We start from the raw sequence: 17,157 nt of genomic DNA, 5'->3' as shown, positions 1-17,157 counted from the left end.
AAGATTTTAATTAAAAATGATAAAGATATATAAATAAATTTGTAAAGCTTACCGTGATTATATTCATAAATAGGAGTCTAAATTAATTACTTTATTGTAATATCAAGCCACCAGAATCCCAAATAAAACAAATCGCATCTTTTAAGTTTTATTAACCTTTTCTAATTCCCACATTTTTTATTTAAAATTATAACTGATTAAGATGTCTCTCGAAATAAATACATACTTAACTTACAGTTTTGGTTACAATTTTCATTTGGTTTCGTATTGTATAAGTATTGTATATATATTTTTGTTTGTTTGTATCTGTCTTGCTACTTGGTTTCCCATTTATAAGAATAATTATATTGTATGACTAGCATAGATTTTCCATATGCGTCTTGATTTGTTGTTAGAATAGTCGACTTCGAATTTGAGTTAGTTGAAGATAAATCATATAGAGTATACGCTAACTTACTACAAGGCAACTAAATGGCTTCAATCAGGAGATTGTTATGCTATTTAACGTACAGAGATAACAAGGACGCTAATATCCAACTAACTAAATTATTACTTTTAAGTTGAATAACTAAAAATGGCAGAATCGTGTTAGGGGCAGTTATCGTAGATAAATTAGTATTGCAATTTAAGGAAAATATGTTTAGTTTTTCAATTTTATAACACAAATGCTAACGATTGCATAACAAAAGGTTGGCTCAACAAAAACAATATACATAGAGATAAGTTAAGTTGCTTTTTGGATCGTTTATCCATAATCGTTATTCCACTTGAAATATCACTTACGTTAGAGAAGTTTATATCTTTATCTGGTATCGGTATTTTCTAGATTTAGATGCTAGTCTAAAATTTTGTCTTAGTTTTGCTTTTGGTATTGTTTTGATAAACCAGTTAATTTGTTTTGTTTGTTTCCATTGTTTAAGTCTAAACATTGTCTTTTTTTTGTTTTTCATTTATTTCTATAAAATTTACAAAATTACGTTCCATTTCTTTTCTTTTATTCGTCTGTCTTTTATCGATAGCTTTGCCCAAAAACTGTGTGTATATATTGATTCTGGCAGGGGATTCCCCCCACACTTCCTATATAAACTCGCTTATCACTTAGCTTACAAGTAGTTCTCTCTATATATCGCGTCCTCAATTAGCTTCTCAAGAATATTGCCAATCTTGATAATCTAAATTGATCAAAGTGTTCTACAGATTCGTAACTCCGATTTATCCATTACTCCATGTTACTTTTGATTTTGTTTCCTATACAATTAAAGGCTCATCGCCGTGCAGATCACAGGATCCAATGTTCTCGCCCTGGTACGTCGAGAAATCGCTGATAATCGCTGTGGGTTCAGCTCCGAACTGGATGTCCTGCAGGCAGCCCTTGAACGGATCGAAGAACCGGCCTTTTGTGCGCCTGCTCACCGAGTCCGAATTGGGAAAACCGCCTGTTTTTTAGAGTAGAAAATGATTTCTTATTATTTTGATTTGAACAGTTGTTAGTGTTGGGTAAGGTAAATGGTTGCGTTTTCAGCACTTGGACTGCTACGCAAATAACAGCAAAATTTAATGGCTAATAGTAAGTTTTAATTTGAACATGAAATTATTTTCATAAGTTTTTACATAAATCTTAATACTGCGATTGTATTAAATATTTCTGTTAGTAAGGTTATTTATTAAACTGGTAGACTTTTCATCTTTATTAATAAAATTTGTATTGTTTAATTCGTAAGCTTCGTAAGTTAACATTGTGTTGTTGCGTCTAACAGCACTAAATTGAACATCTGGTTTGGTTAAACAAGCTATTGGCTCAACAGCTGTTTTACGCTACCGAGTTGGCAGCCCAGTTTAAGTCAGTGTTTGTTCGGCTCGCGACTTTTCAGCAAGTATGGCTTGAAATCGTTGTTTTAAAATATTTAAATGTCGTGAACTATAAGTTATAGCTAAAAAGCTTGTAAAAACAGTCTTGCCAATTACTAGTTAAAGTCTTAAGTGATCGTGGGTTTTTTCACATTAATTCTTGCTAGTTTTAACATTTAAAAAAAAGTGAACTTATCAACAAGTGGATTTTAAAATTGCATTAAAATTGTAGCAGTTGCGTTTGTTTTAAAATTTGTAAACATTTTGAAACTAGTTTTAGTGAATTTTGATGAGAAAGCCATAAAAAAGTAATTGGATCAGTGGTAAGAGCTAAATTTTTAAGTTTTATTTATAACTTGTAATCCAATATCTATGTTTTTGTGAGTGTAATCATGTTTTGGGGGTCAAACAAATTGAATTCCCATAGAATATTTATAAAAAAATATGTGCTATTATTGCAAAAAAAAGTCTTATAATGCCTAAATAGTCTTATAAATTATGTTATTGTAGAAAATAAAAAGGAAACCGGTAAGTCGGATCATTAGGCAATAATTCATACAACATTGTAATGCGATTATTATATTTTAGTGTTATTAAATAAACAAAACTTGTTTGATAACCACTTGTGATATGCAAAACAGAAAGTTTTAATGATCAATTTTGTGTATAAATTATACGTTATACGATAAACATAAATTTCTGGGAGAAAAAGTAAGAGATAAGTTGCATTTACTGGTAAAATGATAAACAATTTTTTAAAAACCTAAGTACTTTAAATATGATTGTGATCTTATCAAAACTTATAAACTCACCCAAGTAGAAGACATCCTCGTAGCTAATTGTTGGCTCTTTGTTGGAATTCTTGCGCCTGCCCGCTATAGTTGTTCTCGGGGTTGTGGAGGCCCAGGATCTGCCATTCTCGGGTAATCTCTCCGTGAAGATCACTTCGCCATCTAGCTGAAGTTCCAGTCTCGATCGATCCAACAGTATACTCGTCCAATGCCAAGCTCCGTCGGCTATAAAACCACTGGCCGGAGCCCTAACCGTATCGTTGGTACTGCCCAAAAGATTACTGGCCAACTTCAGGTGACCCGCTTCCAATCCTAGACCCAGGAACTTACTCTTTTCGTGCTCGCTCCAAAGGAGCAGTCCGTCCGGTTCGATGGTCGAGAAATTCAGCGAAACTTGGATGGCTTCGCGGGGGCGGACATAGAGAGAGGGTCCCCGTCTCTTGTCTTTCATTGGAATTCGTGGCGGCGGCAAGATCAGGTAACTGTTGCCACGGAAGCTCGGCGTTGTTGGTTTGCTCATGGCTAGAAAAATCAAAAAAAAAATTATAAGTAATATATAATATTGCAGGAGGGGAAAAGAGAAGCGGCTGTGGCAGACACACACGCTGGCGTTGTTGCATTAAACACATTGCATGCGATACATAATTAAATTACAGCATCAGCTTGCCGCTGCTCCGGCTGCATTGTTCGTCTTCGTCTTTTGTTTCACTTTATGAATCTTCAGCTTCAGGCCCTGATCTCGTTTATAAGCCTACCATCATCTTCCATTTAGACTTGCTCAATCTTCTTTCTAATCTACTTGGAGGTTTTCTCTTGTTAAAGTACTTAGAAAACTAGAAAAATTGTGACTTATTGATAAAAGTTTTACATTTTTAATCTTTGGCAAAATGTTTTTGGTTTAAATTGAAATGAATTTGGTTGAATATGAAATTTCACAGCAAATATTTGATTAAAGTTTTTAGCCAAATAATCATTCACTATACTATACACTTTTCTTTACCCATTTGTCTGATTTTCCTTCTCTTCAACTTCACTCACTTTCCAGTTTTTTTCTTGTTATGACTCATCACAGAACCTGAACTTGAGGCAAAGATTAATCTCTATTATCGTCTGGTTATTAATTTTTCTTACACTTCCTCTCACTTTTCTCTTCTAGCTTTTTGTTAGCCATCTGCTGACTGTCATAATTTCTTTTTTCCATGATCTTTACGATTTTCCTAGCTTCTAGATTTTCGATGGTTTACTTGGAAAGTTTTCCGTATATTTCTTCTTATCTTTTCGATTTCCCTTCACCGGCTTGCATTTCTTCAATTTCAATTTCAAGTTGCCTTTGTGGCATGTTAATTCACAATTTGCTAATAAGTGAAAGGCAGGCAGCTGGAATCTCCACATATAACATTCGATGGATAAAGAAATAAACAAAAAACGCATCTGCCGATTTCATATAATCAAAAAGCTTGTTTCGCAGATGCTTGATTGATGTTTCGGTTGGCTCAGTGTCATTATAATTTTGAATAATGTTGCATTTATGAGCGGGTATTTAAATATTGAAATTATTGATTGGATAATTGAAATTGTCTTAAAAAGTTTCTAGAACTGCGACAGAACTAATAATTAAAAAGAGAAAGGAATTTTTTAACACAATTATGGGTAATTTTAACTTCAACTGGCCATTTAAGGAGATACCCAATTATATAATATTATAAATATTTTGTAATAATTATGAATCAAAAACTAAATGCTTGAATATCACAAATTTGCATATCCAAAAAAAAACAAAACGAGAGCATTCAACTTTGAATCATGGCAAGTTTTAATTATTTTCTATCTCTAACATCATTCCAATTTATAGTGCTCTTTATTGTTTTTGTTGTGAATCACAGATGGCTAATTTTCGTGTTATTTTTTTTTGGCCAGCCAACTTCCTGACCCCGCTGTGCACTCGACCATCCAGAATCCAAATCCAAATGCCGCTGTTAATGGTTATTTTCTGCTGCCGTCAATCTCTAATTATAATAATAATGTTGTTCTACTCTGCGACTTTAAAACTTGTTTGCCCCACAACTCCGCACAGCCAAACTCACAAAAAGAGATAAGAAAAAAAAAAAAAAAAAAATGAAGTATAAATGATTATAATAATAAAATCATTTTAGCTTCTGTATGAATTGCGAAAACAAACTTTTACTCGTGACACATTTTTTGGGAATTGAACTTGAAGCTGCCCGAAGATTTATGAAACTTGTTTTTCTTGGCATTAATATGAGTTACTGCTATTGTAACTACAACTGACTGACTTTTAAGGTGCGCCCACTGAGCTCACGGTTAATGACCTTTTTGGCTACTTACCAATCTCACAGTAGAAGCCTCCCCAACCATTTGGACACGAGCAGCGTCCACTTCTCAGACATCTTCCATTATTTTTGCACGGAATGAGCTTGCAGGTCTCCGAATATTCACAGCGATCACCTTTGGCATATTCCGGACAGATGCAGTGCGGTTGCAGCTTCTCATCCAGCCAACAATGTCCGCCAGATTCACAGGAATCTCCGCCACATGCGGTGCCATCACAGTCTCGAATATTACGCGATTCTAATGGTTTAAAATTTGGATTAAGTTTACAAAATGATTCATTTTTTTAGAGTTCTTAAACTATGATTAACAAAAAACTTAGTAGGCGTATATATAACGAATATATATCAAAGTTTACTCACCCACAATGTTGGTTTCGTTGAGCACTATGCGAGTTCCGCTAACCACCAATCCACGAACACAACCCCTGAAGGGGATGGGGAATCCGGAGATGGCATTATGCGGCAGCTTCGACACATCTTTGAGTCCTCCAATATAGAGCAAAGAGTCCGGTTCGACGAGAACCTCTGCAGAAGGAGCCAATGCTGATGAAGCACTGCCCTCTACCCACAAAGTCAACCATCTGCCGCGCTGTGCCATCTTGATCTTGTGCCACTCGCCGATGGCCAACATACGAACACTCCTCACTACCGTCACATGGGTACTGGGACCAGAAATCCTGAACTTCCACCACTCCACCCTGCAGGGAAAGTGATACAAATCCAATCTTCTTATCCTGATTGTTGTTCAGGGTGCCGAAGTACAGGAGTAATCCTCTTTCCGAGAGGGGACGCAGTTGGAATTCGATAAAGAAGAACTGCACTCGATGGTGCTCCTCGAAAGTCTTCGATCCCATTAAGGGAACTGGGGAAAAACTGCGCTGTTTTTCCACCTCATTCAACAGTTTCATCACAAAGTGTGTGCTGGGTGTGGTTATGGGTTTCGGTGGCATTAACTTTTTGGTAAAGTTTCGATAGCTGACCATTTGAGAGCGCTTGGCTCCCAGCTTATCCCCACCATCATATAGATATGGCCAACGAACCGCCAGATACGAACGTCTTCCGGTCAAGGATACATCGCTCAGAGATCGGATTACTAAAGATTGAAAGAGATTGAATTGAAATTAATTAGAAGTTTATTTGAGTACTTGAAACGTTGCTTATAATTTAGTTTTTAACTTTTATTTGTAAGATTGGAAATGATGAGCATTTGAGGAATCTTACCCTCTTCGCAGTTTTTCCCTGTTCGACCTACAGGACAATCACATTCATAGCCATTGACCAATGGCACACAAGTGGCATCCTCGTAGCACTTGTTATTGAAGGAGTCGCAGGGATTAGTGGGTTGGGCGCACAGTGGACCATACCAGCCCTCTTGGCAGATGCAACTAAATTGAATGAAAAAGGAATTTATAATCTATATTTTGGATTAGAATAACAAAAGTTGAGCTCACGTAAAGGTTGCTCCATGCTGAAGACAGGCGCCATCGTGCTGGCAGGCGTGTCGATGGCATTCTCTGGTTCCGCACTGACCCACGCCGCGACCTCTGACCCCGCGTGTCTCCTGAAGTGGCACCGTAACCTGTCCCGCCTTCAATTGCACATCGTAAATGCAACCTTGGAACCCAGAGTGCAATGGCAAATCATGTGGCAACGTATTGAAGTTGGCTATCTCATGACCTCCAAGATACAAAATGGGGAGTACATCCATTCGACTGCCACTTCCCGGCGAACGACCTGTAATATTAAACTTTCCATCTACCGAAAGCCAGGCCTGTCGACCAATGCGGCCCACTTTGATTTCGTAGGGAACTCGAGGAGCATCCAGTCGGAAATCAATGGGTTTCTGGGTGAAAATGCGACGAGGTCCAGCTCCCAGATTCCAAGTGAGCATTATGTACCCCTGGATGAAGCTCACCGCCAGGTGATCGCTCTTCTCATCGTGATAACCCGACTGGCCGAAAAAGGCCAGGAGTGAAATTTGAGACATGGTTTGTGGTAGGATCTTAAAGCTCAGCTCGAGTGAGTACTCCAGGGGTATGGGCACTGTGTAGGCCACAAACGAAGAGAGTCCATTGACGCTGCCGGAGAAGGAAGGCAGGGCCACCTCAAGATCTGTTAAATATAATAAATAGTTTGAAAATTAAGTAATTTTTCTTATTTTATTTAATCTTAAAAAGAGAAATAAAAAATTAGAATATATTTTCTATGACTTACTGTGCTCGCAGTAGTGGCCATGTTTGCCCAGTGGGCATAGGCAGAGATAACCGCTTCCCGGAAATTGTACGCAGGTTCCACCGTACTGACAAGGGTTGTCCTCGCAGACGGATATCTCGCAGGTAGGTCCCATATAGCCAGTGGGACATTTGCATTTCCATTTCTCCGCCTTCTCGCCATTCTCGTCCAGATCATTGGTTTCGATCTTTATGCAGGCGGCGCCATTGCGACAAGGACTCGATAGACAGGCCAAAGAGCCGCATTCCGTAATGCCAAATCCATCTAGGGCATCTCTACATTGAGAAATATTTTAATGAAATTTTGTAGGAATTTAAATGTTACTTTAAAATATTTTTTTTCATATTTTCCAGTTTTTTATTAATTAAGTAAAAAAATTTGATTTTTATATATTTCCCAGTTTTAAATTTATTATTTTTAAAAGAAAAATATTTATTTTTCTCTGTGTAGAATGAAGACAGGGCGATGAGTTAGGTGTCGCAGCTAATTTCATGAGCTAAGCTAATTCAACATGCCAATACCATGGCCGGTATGTCCTTTTCACCATCCTTATGCGCCATTTGACAAACAGCCCACAGCTGTCAGCGCTTTCGACACGGATGTGCCCGCCCCCTTGTCGCCTTGTGACCCCCTTTTCTTCACCCTCTCAGCACCTAGCCCCCCCCCTGCATTTGGGCCATCTGTTTGTGCTCGCGCGCTTTTATGAACGTTGCACACTGACGAATGGCTTCCGCATTCGCTGACTGGCTGTCCTCATCCCATCATCCTTATGCCACCTCCTTTGAGATGTCCTTTTCATCGGGCTCGCTGCATTTTCACTGGCATACTTGGTAAGAGGCCATAATATATAAGCTTTTAGCATGGCTATTTCTTTTATGGCTAAGAAGTTCCTTTGCCAAAGAAACTTGAGGTCTATGGTAGGCATGGAATTCGTTGAGAATTCTTTATGCATTTATGACATTTCAAGGCATATTAAAATGTATAGCTAAAGGCTATCTTTATGGTATAATATATGATAAATGGTAGAGAAAGAAAATAATTATATTTGTTTAATTAGAAGGCAAAATTAGAGCTACATTATAATTTATATCTCATTTGATGACTGCACTTTGGTTTTTTATTCAACCAATCCCACTGGTCACATGCGGATCCTTTTAGTACATATACGATCTTTAGGTATTAGCTATATCCGTATCTGGAAACTCCGGTCATTTCCATTTTTATCTCTGCACGTAAGCAGAGTTAATTTTTTCATGTAGCTACGGAAAAAGTTTTTAACACTCCGGTAGCCATATAATCTGGTCTTTACTGCAACTCCTCCAAGGCTTTCACCACCTGCAACTTTGTGTGGCGGCATTTTGATGGTTTCATTTTATTTCCCCTGACCTTCCCTTCCTGCCTTTTGGCGTTCCGAAAGAGTGTAAGCGGCATTAACATTTAAGAGATGCCCCCGGCGGAGATATATGCGCCCACTCCCCTTGCCATCGACCCGAAAGAAGTCGTAACTTTTTGGGAGCTGTTCATTAGCCGTGTTGGTCCACCTTTCAAAGTGCCCAAAGGGCGAAAAAAAAGGGGAATTGGGCGATGGTGGCTTAAAGGCACTGAGAAAAAATATATTTCTTAAATTTGTAAAATATCGAATTAAATTGTTTACTTAAATATAAAAGATTTAAGATTGTTATAGGTGGTTTTATTGATTAAATCATAAATAACTTTCTTTTCATTGCGATTGGATTACTAAGACCTTACTCCTTATGCTTTAGCGAAACTTATATCACTGAATTTTCTTGTTTATTATTCTGTTATCTGTTAAGCCTGCCTTAAGGATAATCAACAACTTATGACAGACTTACCCGAATATCTCTCGACCCTGTCCGTTGATGCGGAGCGTATGGAGACAGCCGGTGAAGCCGGTGCCGCTCTGGGCAGGCGGCAGTTCGATAATCAGGCCAATCGGTGCCTGGGGCGCTCCGCCCAGATGAAGCCAGGTGTTCAGTATGGCGTCCGGGGTATGGAGACGGGGTGGCAGGAGCTTCAGCCAGGTGGGCTGATCCCCGGACATGGCCAACGTGTCGTTCACCAGCAGCGAGGCATTGCAGTGTGTGTAATTCCGACTGAAGTCCAATCTGCAAAAAGGGACATTCAAGGCATTCCTTTAGCTCTTTTACCTTTCACTTTTCAATCTTTTTTCCTGTATTTTTTCTTTTTTTTTTGGTCCTATAGTGCATCAAATATTTAATACGGCGCACTTTCTCTTTGGCGCCGGTGACACTCCCTGCATTCCCGGCTTTTGGGGACGAATTTTTAAGAAGAAATTCGCAACATGCCGATGCGTGCAAATATTTATGACACCACAGTCGCCCCACCCAACGCGGCAAGTTCCCTCATCCACCCAAAACAAAGAAAAAAAAGGGTTCTGCCAGCAATCTGTTATCCTGGGATACCTTTTGCCAGTTGACCTTTCAGCGTAGGCAACTTTTGCAGGAAAGTCGTGCTTTTGTACAGTGGGTTAAGGTTAAGTTTAAGGAAGTATTTAAAATAATTTTGAAGGTTTTTCTAATATTTATTTTAGAATAAAAATTATAAATATATTATTCGAAGAGGATTAAAAGATGAGTAAAGCAAAAGTTAGAAGGAAAGTCATTTCAAAATTTTACTTTAAGAACTTAAATCAATTATTGAAAGACTTTTTTAAGCCCATTTGTAATCTACTTAACTTTCATCTTTTTTCCTAATTAATTTCGAATTTCCAACCACTGTTTCCTGGGAACATTCTTTACCATTCCGCCCAACAATTGGCTGTAATGTCAATCGACTGTCAAATTTTTGTTTCGCCTGTTCTGCGATGGCATGGCATTTTTTTTACTGGTCCTTTTGATGTGATGGAGGTAAAAAGCTCGACTAAAGTTACTATGAGAATTTCCGCCCCCTTTTTTCCGAGAGGGGCAACCAATTTTTATTGCCCCGCTTGGTCGAATGTCACCTGCTTTTATTTGAATGGGCTTTGTTGTGAGGCCTCATCCGCCGTATTCCTGATTTTATTTGTTGTCAGAAGATTTTTTCTTTCCCTATGTTTGCCTTTGGGTTCGGGCCGGTTGTCTGTTTACAGATGGACGAACTGGGATTCATATCTTCGCGTTTATTGCATTTGAATGTTGATATTTTAATGCCAAACAGCCAGTGCAATAAATGCCAGCAGAAGGACATACATTTTATTGTTATTTTATGAAGGCAGAATGAAGCTGTAAAAAAGTCGCCCATATGCTATGGCCAGATGGAAAAAGTTTCTCTCTGATTGCATTTAGTTTTTGACAACAAACGAGTATGTAAAATGTATTTGGCACTGAATTTTCTTTTGTCTTCCTTAAATTACATTTTCTGAGAGAAATTCTATCTGAAAGCAATGTCGTTTAATGTCAAATCCATTAATTTAATAACACTTTCAAAGAGCCGGAATTAATTGCCATTTCGCCCCATCTTATAGTTCCATTAACGAGTCAAAACCAAAAATCCAAACTTCCTTTCAATGCTATTTAAAGTTCAATTAGCTGCACTTGACTGAGCAACAAATTAAATTAGCATTGTTTACAATCTCGGCGGGGTGTTCAGCATTTCCTTGGGTGTGAGTCAGTGGAAAATCCTTGAATATAATTTATTGACACGGCCAATTGAATGCTATTGAAAAGTTCTTAGCCGAGGAAGCTGGCCAGTCATCCTAATTAATGAACTTAATTCGAGAATTGTATTAGGCAAATTCGCAATAATTAAAAGGAAATTTCCGTCGATGGCGGAAAGAAATGTGGTCGCAATTAGGCTCGACTAAATGTAATTGTTATTGCTTTCTAATTACACTAATTGTGCGCAACACCAGTTCGATGAAGGTCCTTAAGTAAAATGTCAATTGTGCTGGGCATTAGGCTCATTAGAGAGTGCGATTCAACATTCAACCCACTAAGGGGTAGTGGATTTCCTTTTCCCCCAAGGTGGTGGCAACTATAGTTCATCGAAGGCAGTCGACAACGTCGTCATCATCATCATCATCGAGTGGCCCCTGGGCGAAAAAGTCCTTTTTGTTCCCTCTGCTCGGACGATTAAGCACGCAAGGCAAATAAAAATAGGCAACGAACATAAATTTGTTGCTCGTAAATCCACTTGCCAGACCGAAACACAAAAACAACACCCAACAAAGCGAGGCAAGCAAAGTAATATAATATAAGTGCACTGGGAGAAAATATATACAAGAATTAGATATGTTTTTTTTGGAAGAAAATGTCTTTTTAAGACGATTTTCTTCATCTTAAAATTGTCAGTATTAGCAATATCCCTAAAAGCATGCTACAGTTTGTACTTATACGAATTCATATTCTTAATTAATTTTCAAAAATATAAAAAAAATCACCTAAATTTCACTTTTTTTCCCCAGTGCACATATATATAGGACAAGAGAGCCCTTAACATCGGACATTGGATCGCACCGAGCTGGGACCAAGTGCTAAAAAGTAAATTTGTGGTCGATTCGATAGTCGTAAAATGTGAATGTGTCCCCCTAGCTGCCTCTCACTTTCGTTTTTTTGTTCTTCTTGTGGTAAATTATTTATATGGGCAGCCTTCTCGCTTACTCTTTGTCCTACTTTTTGATATATACTATATATATATATATATATATATATTTAATGTCCTGTTTATGCCAATGTTTCGTCTATCCTTGATTCGCCGCGGGAATTCCACTTTTCCCCCAGATTTTGACTTTGGCCTTAGTCAAGTTTAACTGGGCCTAAAACGATTATTTGGTCATTTTCCATATGCGTTAAAGCCATCAATTTGATGGCAATTTTTAAGTAATTGCTCACAGCTGAATTGTAAACAAACGATTTTCCCGATGATTGGGGCTTTTGATTTGCTGACAATTCAATGATGACTTTAAGTGCTGGTCATTTGAATATTGCAGGACTATTTGATGGCCATCAAGGCAACAGGTTGAAAATGTGCAAAATTGTTGGATTATTGAATTTCCAAAAGGTTTTTTAATGGTTTTTTGTTTTGTTTTGAATGCATTTTTGGAGCTTTCGGTTGTTAAGTAAAATTTATATTAAAAATGAATAACTTTTTATACAAATTTTTGACCATTTTGTTTCCGTAATAATAAATGTTCTCTGATTAATGGTTTAATATTCTCCTCAGTAAACTATTCCATTTTCCTAGTCCTAATGCCAGCCAAACCCCATTTAAACTTTATTTTCCTCCATTTCCAGTTTAATACGCTGCGATAGTGAAAATATTTAGATAAGTTTTAAGTCCATTTGCTCTTTTTTCCCTTACATTGCCAAGTGTTGGCTTTGGCCAGGAAATGTTAGTTAAACGATTAATTACGCACGAGTCCGCCCCCTTCAGTCCAACCCCTTATCCCGTTTACGCTGAAATTCCGTTGTGAGCATTGCAAATGCGGTAAATTAAATTTTCAACCAAAGGAAAACAAGAAGAAAAAGAACAGAAAACCAGAAAAAAATCTTCAACTAATTACGCATGAATGGTGGAAAGTGGAAGACCCGCGGGATTTAATGTCCAAGGAAATGGGAAAATGGAAGGTCGGGGCGCAGAAAGAGGGAAGCTAAAAAACTGCAATTTATTCTACACTTGAAGCATTTTAATTTGTGGGCTCCGTGGACGAGCGGACGATGAAATGGGATTCGTTTAATGGGCAATGTCCTGACCGCCTGCTCCCTGACACTGACCCATATGCTGACCTCCACCTTGCCGCTTGGGCAGTTTAAAAAGTTAATTAACATGCCGGCAGTCGTCGCCGCCCCTCTCAATCATCTGTACGCTGAGGGCGTGACCCTTACTTACATACCTTCATACCTGCACTGAGAGAAATACATTCAATAAGGAATCATTTTGGAGATTGAACAAAAATCCATCTCAAAGTTTACTTTAACCCAAAATTGTAATCTTTTTAAATCGAAACGCTCTTTAGGTCTAAGTTTTTCTCTTTGTGTATGTACATGCGTAATTGCATTTCGTGGTCGACACTTTTCACTTACTCAGCTCGAATGGTAATTTCGTGGCCCGTGTTCACCGGCGTTTCCAGTTCGCTCAGCAGCATTGTCTGCAATCCGCAGGAGAACTGGAACTGCATAAGGCCCTTCTGCAGGAAGAGGGCCATGTAGTGACCCCCCTTGGTACCCTGAGCAGCCGCCAGCATGATCAGTCCGTTGGTGGCTCGCGTTCGCACTTTCAGTTGGATATGCATCGGTAGGACGGCGTCCAAGGACTCGTGGCCACTGATGTCCTTGTAGATGCGGTGCGACACATAAGAGTCGCCAGAGAAGGCGGCATTCCGGATGATAATGGGCAGCTCGCAAAGAGGTCCCTGGCGGTCAAAGCGGCAGACACACTGAAAGGAAAATGTAGTTAATAAGTTTTAAATAAATAAGAGACACATTTTTTGTTTGGCGGTACTTTTATTCTATACAAATTTGTTAAGTCCCCCCTCAATGAAAATATTTTCGAGTAGCTACAGTATTTACAGCCCGAACTTTCTCTACAACTAATAGGAAAGTCTCACCAAAAAGCGGAGCGAAACTTGAACAATTTTAATTTAATTTCTGCGCCCACCCTACTATGAAATAGCGACGACTTTTGGTCGCTTTTCAAGAAAAGCACGTTCGAAAAAACGCCAATAAATTGAAAAGTAATATGAATTAACTTTTTGGCTCTCCGTGGCATCGACTTCCCCGTCATGCTCCTTTTCGACTTGTCCATTGTCCTGGTTTTAATAATTTATGCCGCACCAAGGGACCCTTGAAGTGCATGGAGAAAACTGCAACAGGCGGGTCGAAGGAAAACAGGAGTCAAGGGAAAGGGAAAAACGAATAAGACCACGCGCAGCTACCAAAAACTTTTCTCTGATTTTTTCACTTCTCCCCCCTTGAAATTGGGCAAATGAAGTGCCCGGAAATCGGGGGAATAAGGTGAAGCAACGGAACAGTCACGTTAGGGGGTGGTAAAATGACAACCCATTAATGGGAAGTTATCCATATGTTGGTAGTTGCCCCAAGGAGTTGCGTAGGTGTTCTCTAAAAAAACTTCTCCTTACCAGCAGATGTTCTTTATTGAAGTTTCATAAGGGCAATTACTATCATTACAGAAAATGAACTCATTTTTGTGTTTTTTAATGACTTGTTTATAAAAATTTTAAAGGACTTCATCTTTAGGAAAATTGTATATCGAAAACACTTTGATTTTTTTATAGAACACAAACTTAATTGTAGCATAAATCTTTCAATCTGTAAAGACATTATTCAGTCTTTTATAACCCGACAGGAAAATGAAAACCCTTTTGCAACAGCCCCGCTGTTCAACGGATATTCGAAAAACCAGTGGTAAAGGCTTAAGCGAATAATGTTCTTAGCCAACCATTTTTTCTTCCTCTTCGCAACAAATTTCCGCTGTTCTTGTTTTTATTCCCACGGTTTTGTTTGCCAGCACAAAACATTAAAATCGGTTCCTGCTGTGAGGATGTTTTCCTTTGCAAATCTCACTTCTCATATCACTGATTTTATTCATAGCATACTTTTTGAGGCAACTCAATTTTTGCCTGCACTTGAAAAAATATTGAAAACTTTTGATGCCAAGCTCCTTTCATAACAATTATTTGAAGTGTTTGCTGGAAGTTTATACGCCAACTTTTGTTTTTTGTTTGGCCAAGTTGGCGTTGGTACAGCTCTTGTTAGACAAATGAAGCTGCATTTGTGGGTGGTATTTCAGTATCGAGGTTGTGGCCCAGTGGGCTGAATTTAGTTTTTCGCACAATTTTAGTCGACGCTGTTTATTCTCTCTTGGTTTTTTTTTTTGCTTGTGCCCCAACTCGCATGCCCTGCTTACAGGAAACATTTTAATTAAAGCTTTTGACCTTGCGGCATTTGGCTGGCGCATAATGAATGTTGGCCAAAAACAAAAAAGGGCCAGAAAAAAAAGTAAAATAATATGTTACGAAAATGAGCCAAGGGAGAACATGTGGCAGATTTAAGATTCAAATATGTGTGGTTGTTGGTTGGAGCAAAAAAACGGAAATGAGTCTGCCCTGACGAGAGAAAATATAAATATTCTCGGGATTAAGTTTAAATTTATTAAAGGTTGTTTTAAAATTTAAATATTTTTGAACTGAAAAACTTTGAAAAAACGTTACTGCATTGAGTGTAAATGTATGTAAGTTGGCAATATAAATGATATTTTGGTAGTTTCGGTTCTCAAACAAGTTTTTCTTAAGATCATTTTAAAAATAATTTATTAAGTAAAAACTTTTTCTCCTTAAGCTCCTGGGGAACTAATACTGTTATCTCTCAAAGCAAATTTAAGACACTCAACTTCAGCAGCTGGATTATTTCCCACAGAATCTCTAAAGTCTTTGGCTGACCAAACATTTCCACCTGTTTCCCCTATTTTCATTTCATTGCGTTGGCCAGTTGGAAATTAATTGTAACACGCCTTTGGAAATGTCAACAGGCAAATGCCTGGAATGGTCTGAATAACTGAAGTGCACTCTTCAAAAGGACCCTGAAGGACGTTGGCAAATGCGAAGGGGTGTGGGGGGTGGAGAAACCTAGGGAAATGGGGAAAAAGAGTCTGCGGAGGACGCATTAAGTCAGAGAGACATGTGGCGGTGATGGAGGAGCCTAAAAGGGCTCAACAAAGTTTTCATTAGTGGCATTGGCGGTGGCAAAAGCAACGCAATGCAGACAGTAGACACACTGAGCCTCGGGAAAATTGGGAGTGCGTTTGTGGAAAATATGGGGGGGTGGAGCGGGCGAAGCGTCGAGGTCGGTGCCAGAAGCCAGGCAAACATTTTCCAAAACCAAAAACTCGGCGGGGTAGCACTTGAAATGTGCTTAATGCCACTTTACGAGTGACTTTCGCCGAGTGCGAGTGCCACTTTGCCTGCACTTCTCTCATGCCACGCCTCCTATTTCCCTCCTACCGAACTTTTCCTTCCGTATTCCCTACACTCTCGCCTAACCAATATGACAGCTGACATATGTAAGTGTATGCCTGTCGCTCTGCCAGCCTGTTTTTTGTCTCTTTATACAAATGCAAAAGGCGAAATGGAAAGAGGTGACAAATCAAAAAGCACTGAGAGAAAATATGATTTTATTATCTCTTAAAAAACTCATTAAATTACTAAAAATCCTTGTTTATGGTTTAAAATTTAAATATATACTTTGTATATTTCCTTTTCTATACCCACCCTACGTATTTTCAATATTTTTATCAGTGCACAAAAATGGCGAATCTGAAAATTAACAAAAGCCTCGAGTGTGTGCGGACTGCTGAGAGTGTTTGTGCAGTTAGTTAAATTACTTGGCAACAATAAAGTGGCTTATGCACTGTGAAATAATTTCCGCTTACACCTTTTCCACTATTAACTTTTGTTTCCTTGGCCCAGACTAAGAGTGAGTGAGTTTGTTGCAAAATAACAAATTCATCCTGCGGTGTAGTGTCACTCACTCGAGCGCGTAAATTTATTATGAAAATTTCATTTTTTCCTTGTTAGCATGTTGGCCACAACGGGGTGGCTTTTCATTCCTCTTACCCCCCTTGTTTTTCTTCGGTTTTCCTAATTTACCCACCCGCCTTTGGGTGAGTGTCTCTGTGATTCATAGGTACACTTTGGAGATGTTCGTGTGGCTGCACCGAAAGTTTATAAATAAATTGCCAGCTGGCTTTGTTAACTCATTAACTGGGTCTGAAGCATAAATTAGTTGCATTAGTGTTGTTAAATTTTGAGTCTAAAGAGTGGCTTTAGATTTAGCTAACAGTCACAAGATTAGTTCTGAATCAGTTGGAAAAAATAAATCTCTTTTAATCTGAAAATAATTAAAAAACATTACATGCTAACCTAATTTGAAAATAAAATTTGCCTGCAGTGATGCTGCTAT

General features: G+C 38.5%; 2 protein-coding genes across 2 annotated transcripts in view; one reads left to right on the top strand and one right to left on the bottom strand.

Moving 5' to 3' along the window:
• Positions 1-942: 942 nt before the first annotated feature.
• LOC108110658 (protein eyes shut) overlaps positions 943-17,157 on the bottom strand; it is a 50,387-nt gene continuing 34,172 nt past the window's right edge. Inside the window, 10 exon segments of the mRNA XM_017219772.2 lie at positions 943-1,436; positions 2,661-3,161; positions 4,986-5,228; positions 5,351-5,672; positions 5,674-6,083; positions 6,212-6,375; positions 6,442-7,102; positions 7,205-7,497; positions 9,076-9,348; positions 13,264-13,616. Of these exon segments, the coding sequence (XP_017075261.2) occupies positions 1,249-1,436; positions 2,661-3,161; positions 4,986-5,228; positions 5,351-5,672; positions 5,674-6,083; positions 6,212-6,375; positions 6,442-7,102; positions 7,205-7,497; positions 9,076-9,348; positions 13,264-13,616 (3,408 nt within the window). The 3' untranslated portion in view covers positions 943-1,248.
• LOC108110659 (MKRN2 opposite strand protein) overlaps positions 1,857-17,157 on the top strand; it is a 51,635-nt gene continuing 36,334 nt past the window's right edge. The window contains exon 1 of the mRNA XM_017219773.2: positions 1,857-2,171. The gene's annotated coding sequence lies outside the window, so the exon portion shown is untranslated. The remainder of the gene's footprint in view (positions 2,172-17,157) is intronic.

Source organism: Drosophila eugracilis, unplaced genomic scaffold (assembly GCF_018153835.1).
Source record: "Drosophila eugracilis isolate 14026-0451.02 unplaced genomic scaffold, ASM1815383v1 contig_445, whole genome shotgun sequence".
NCBI lineage: Eukaryota > Metazoa > Arthropoda > Insecta > Diptera > Drosophilidae > Drosophila > Drosophila eugracilis.
This window is presented reverse-complemented; position numbering and strand designations above follow the sequence as displayed.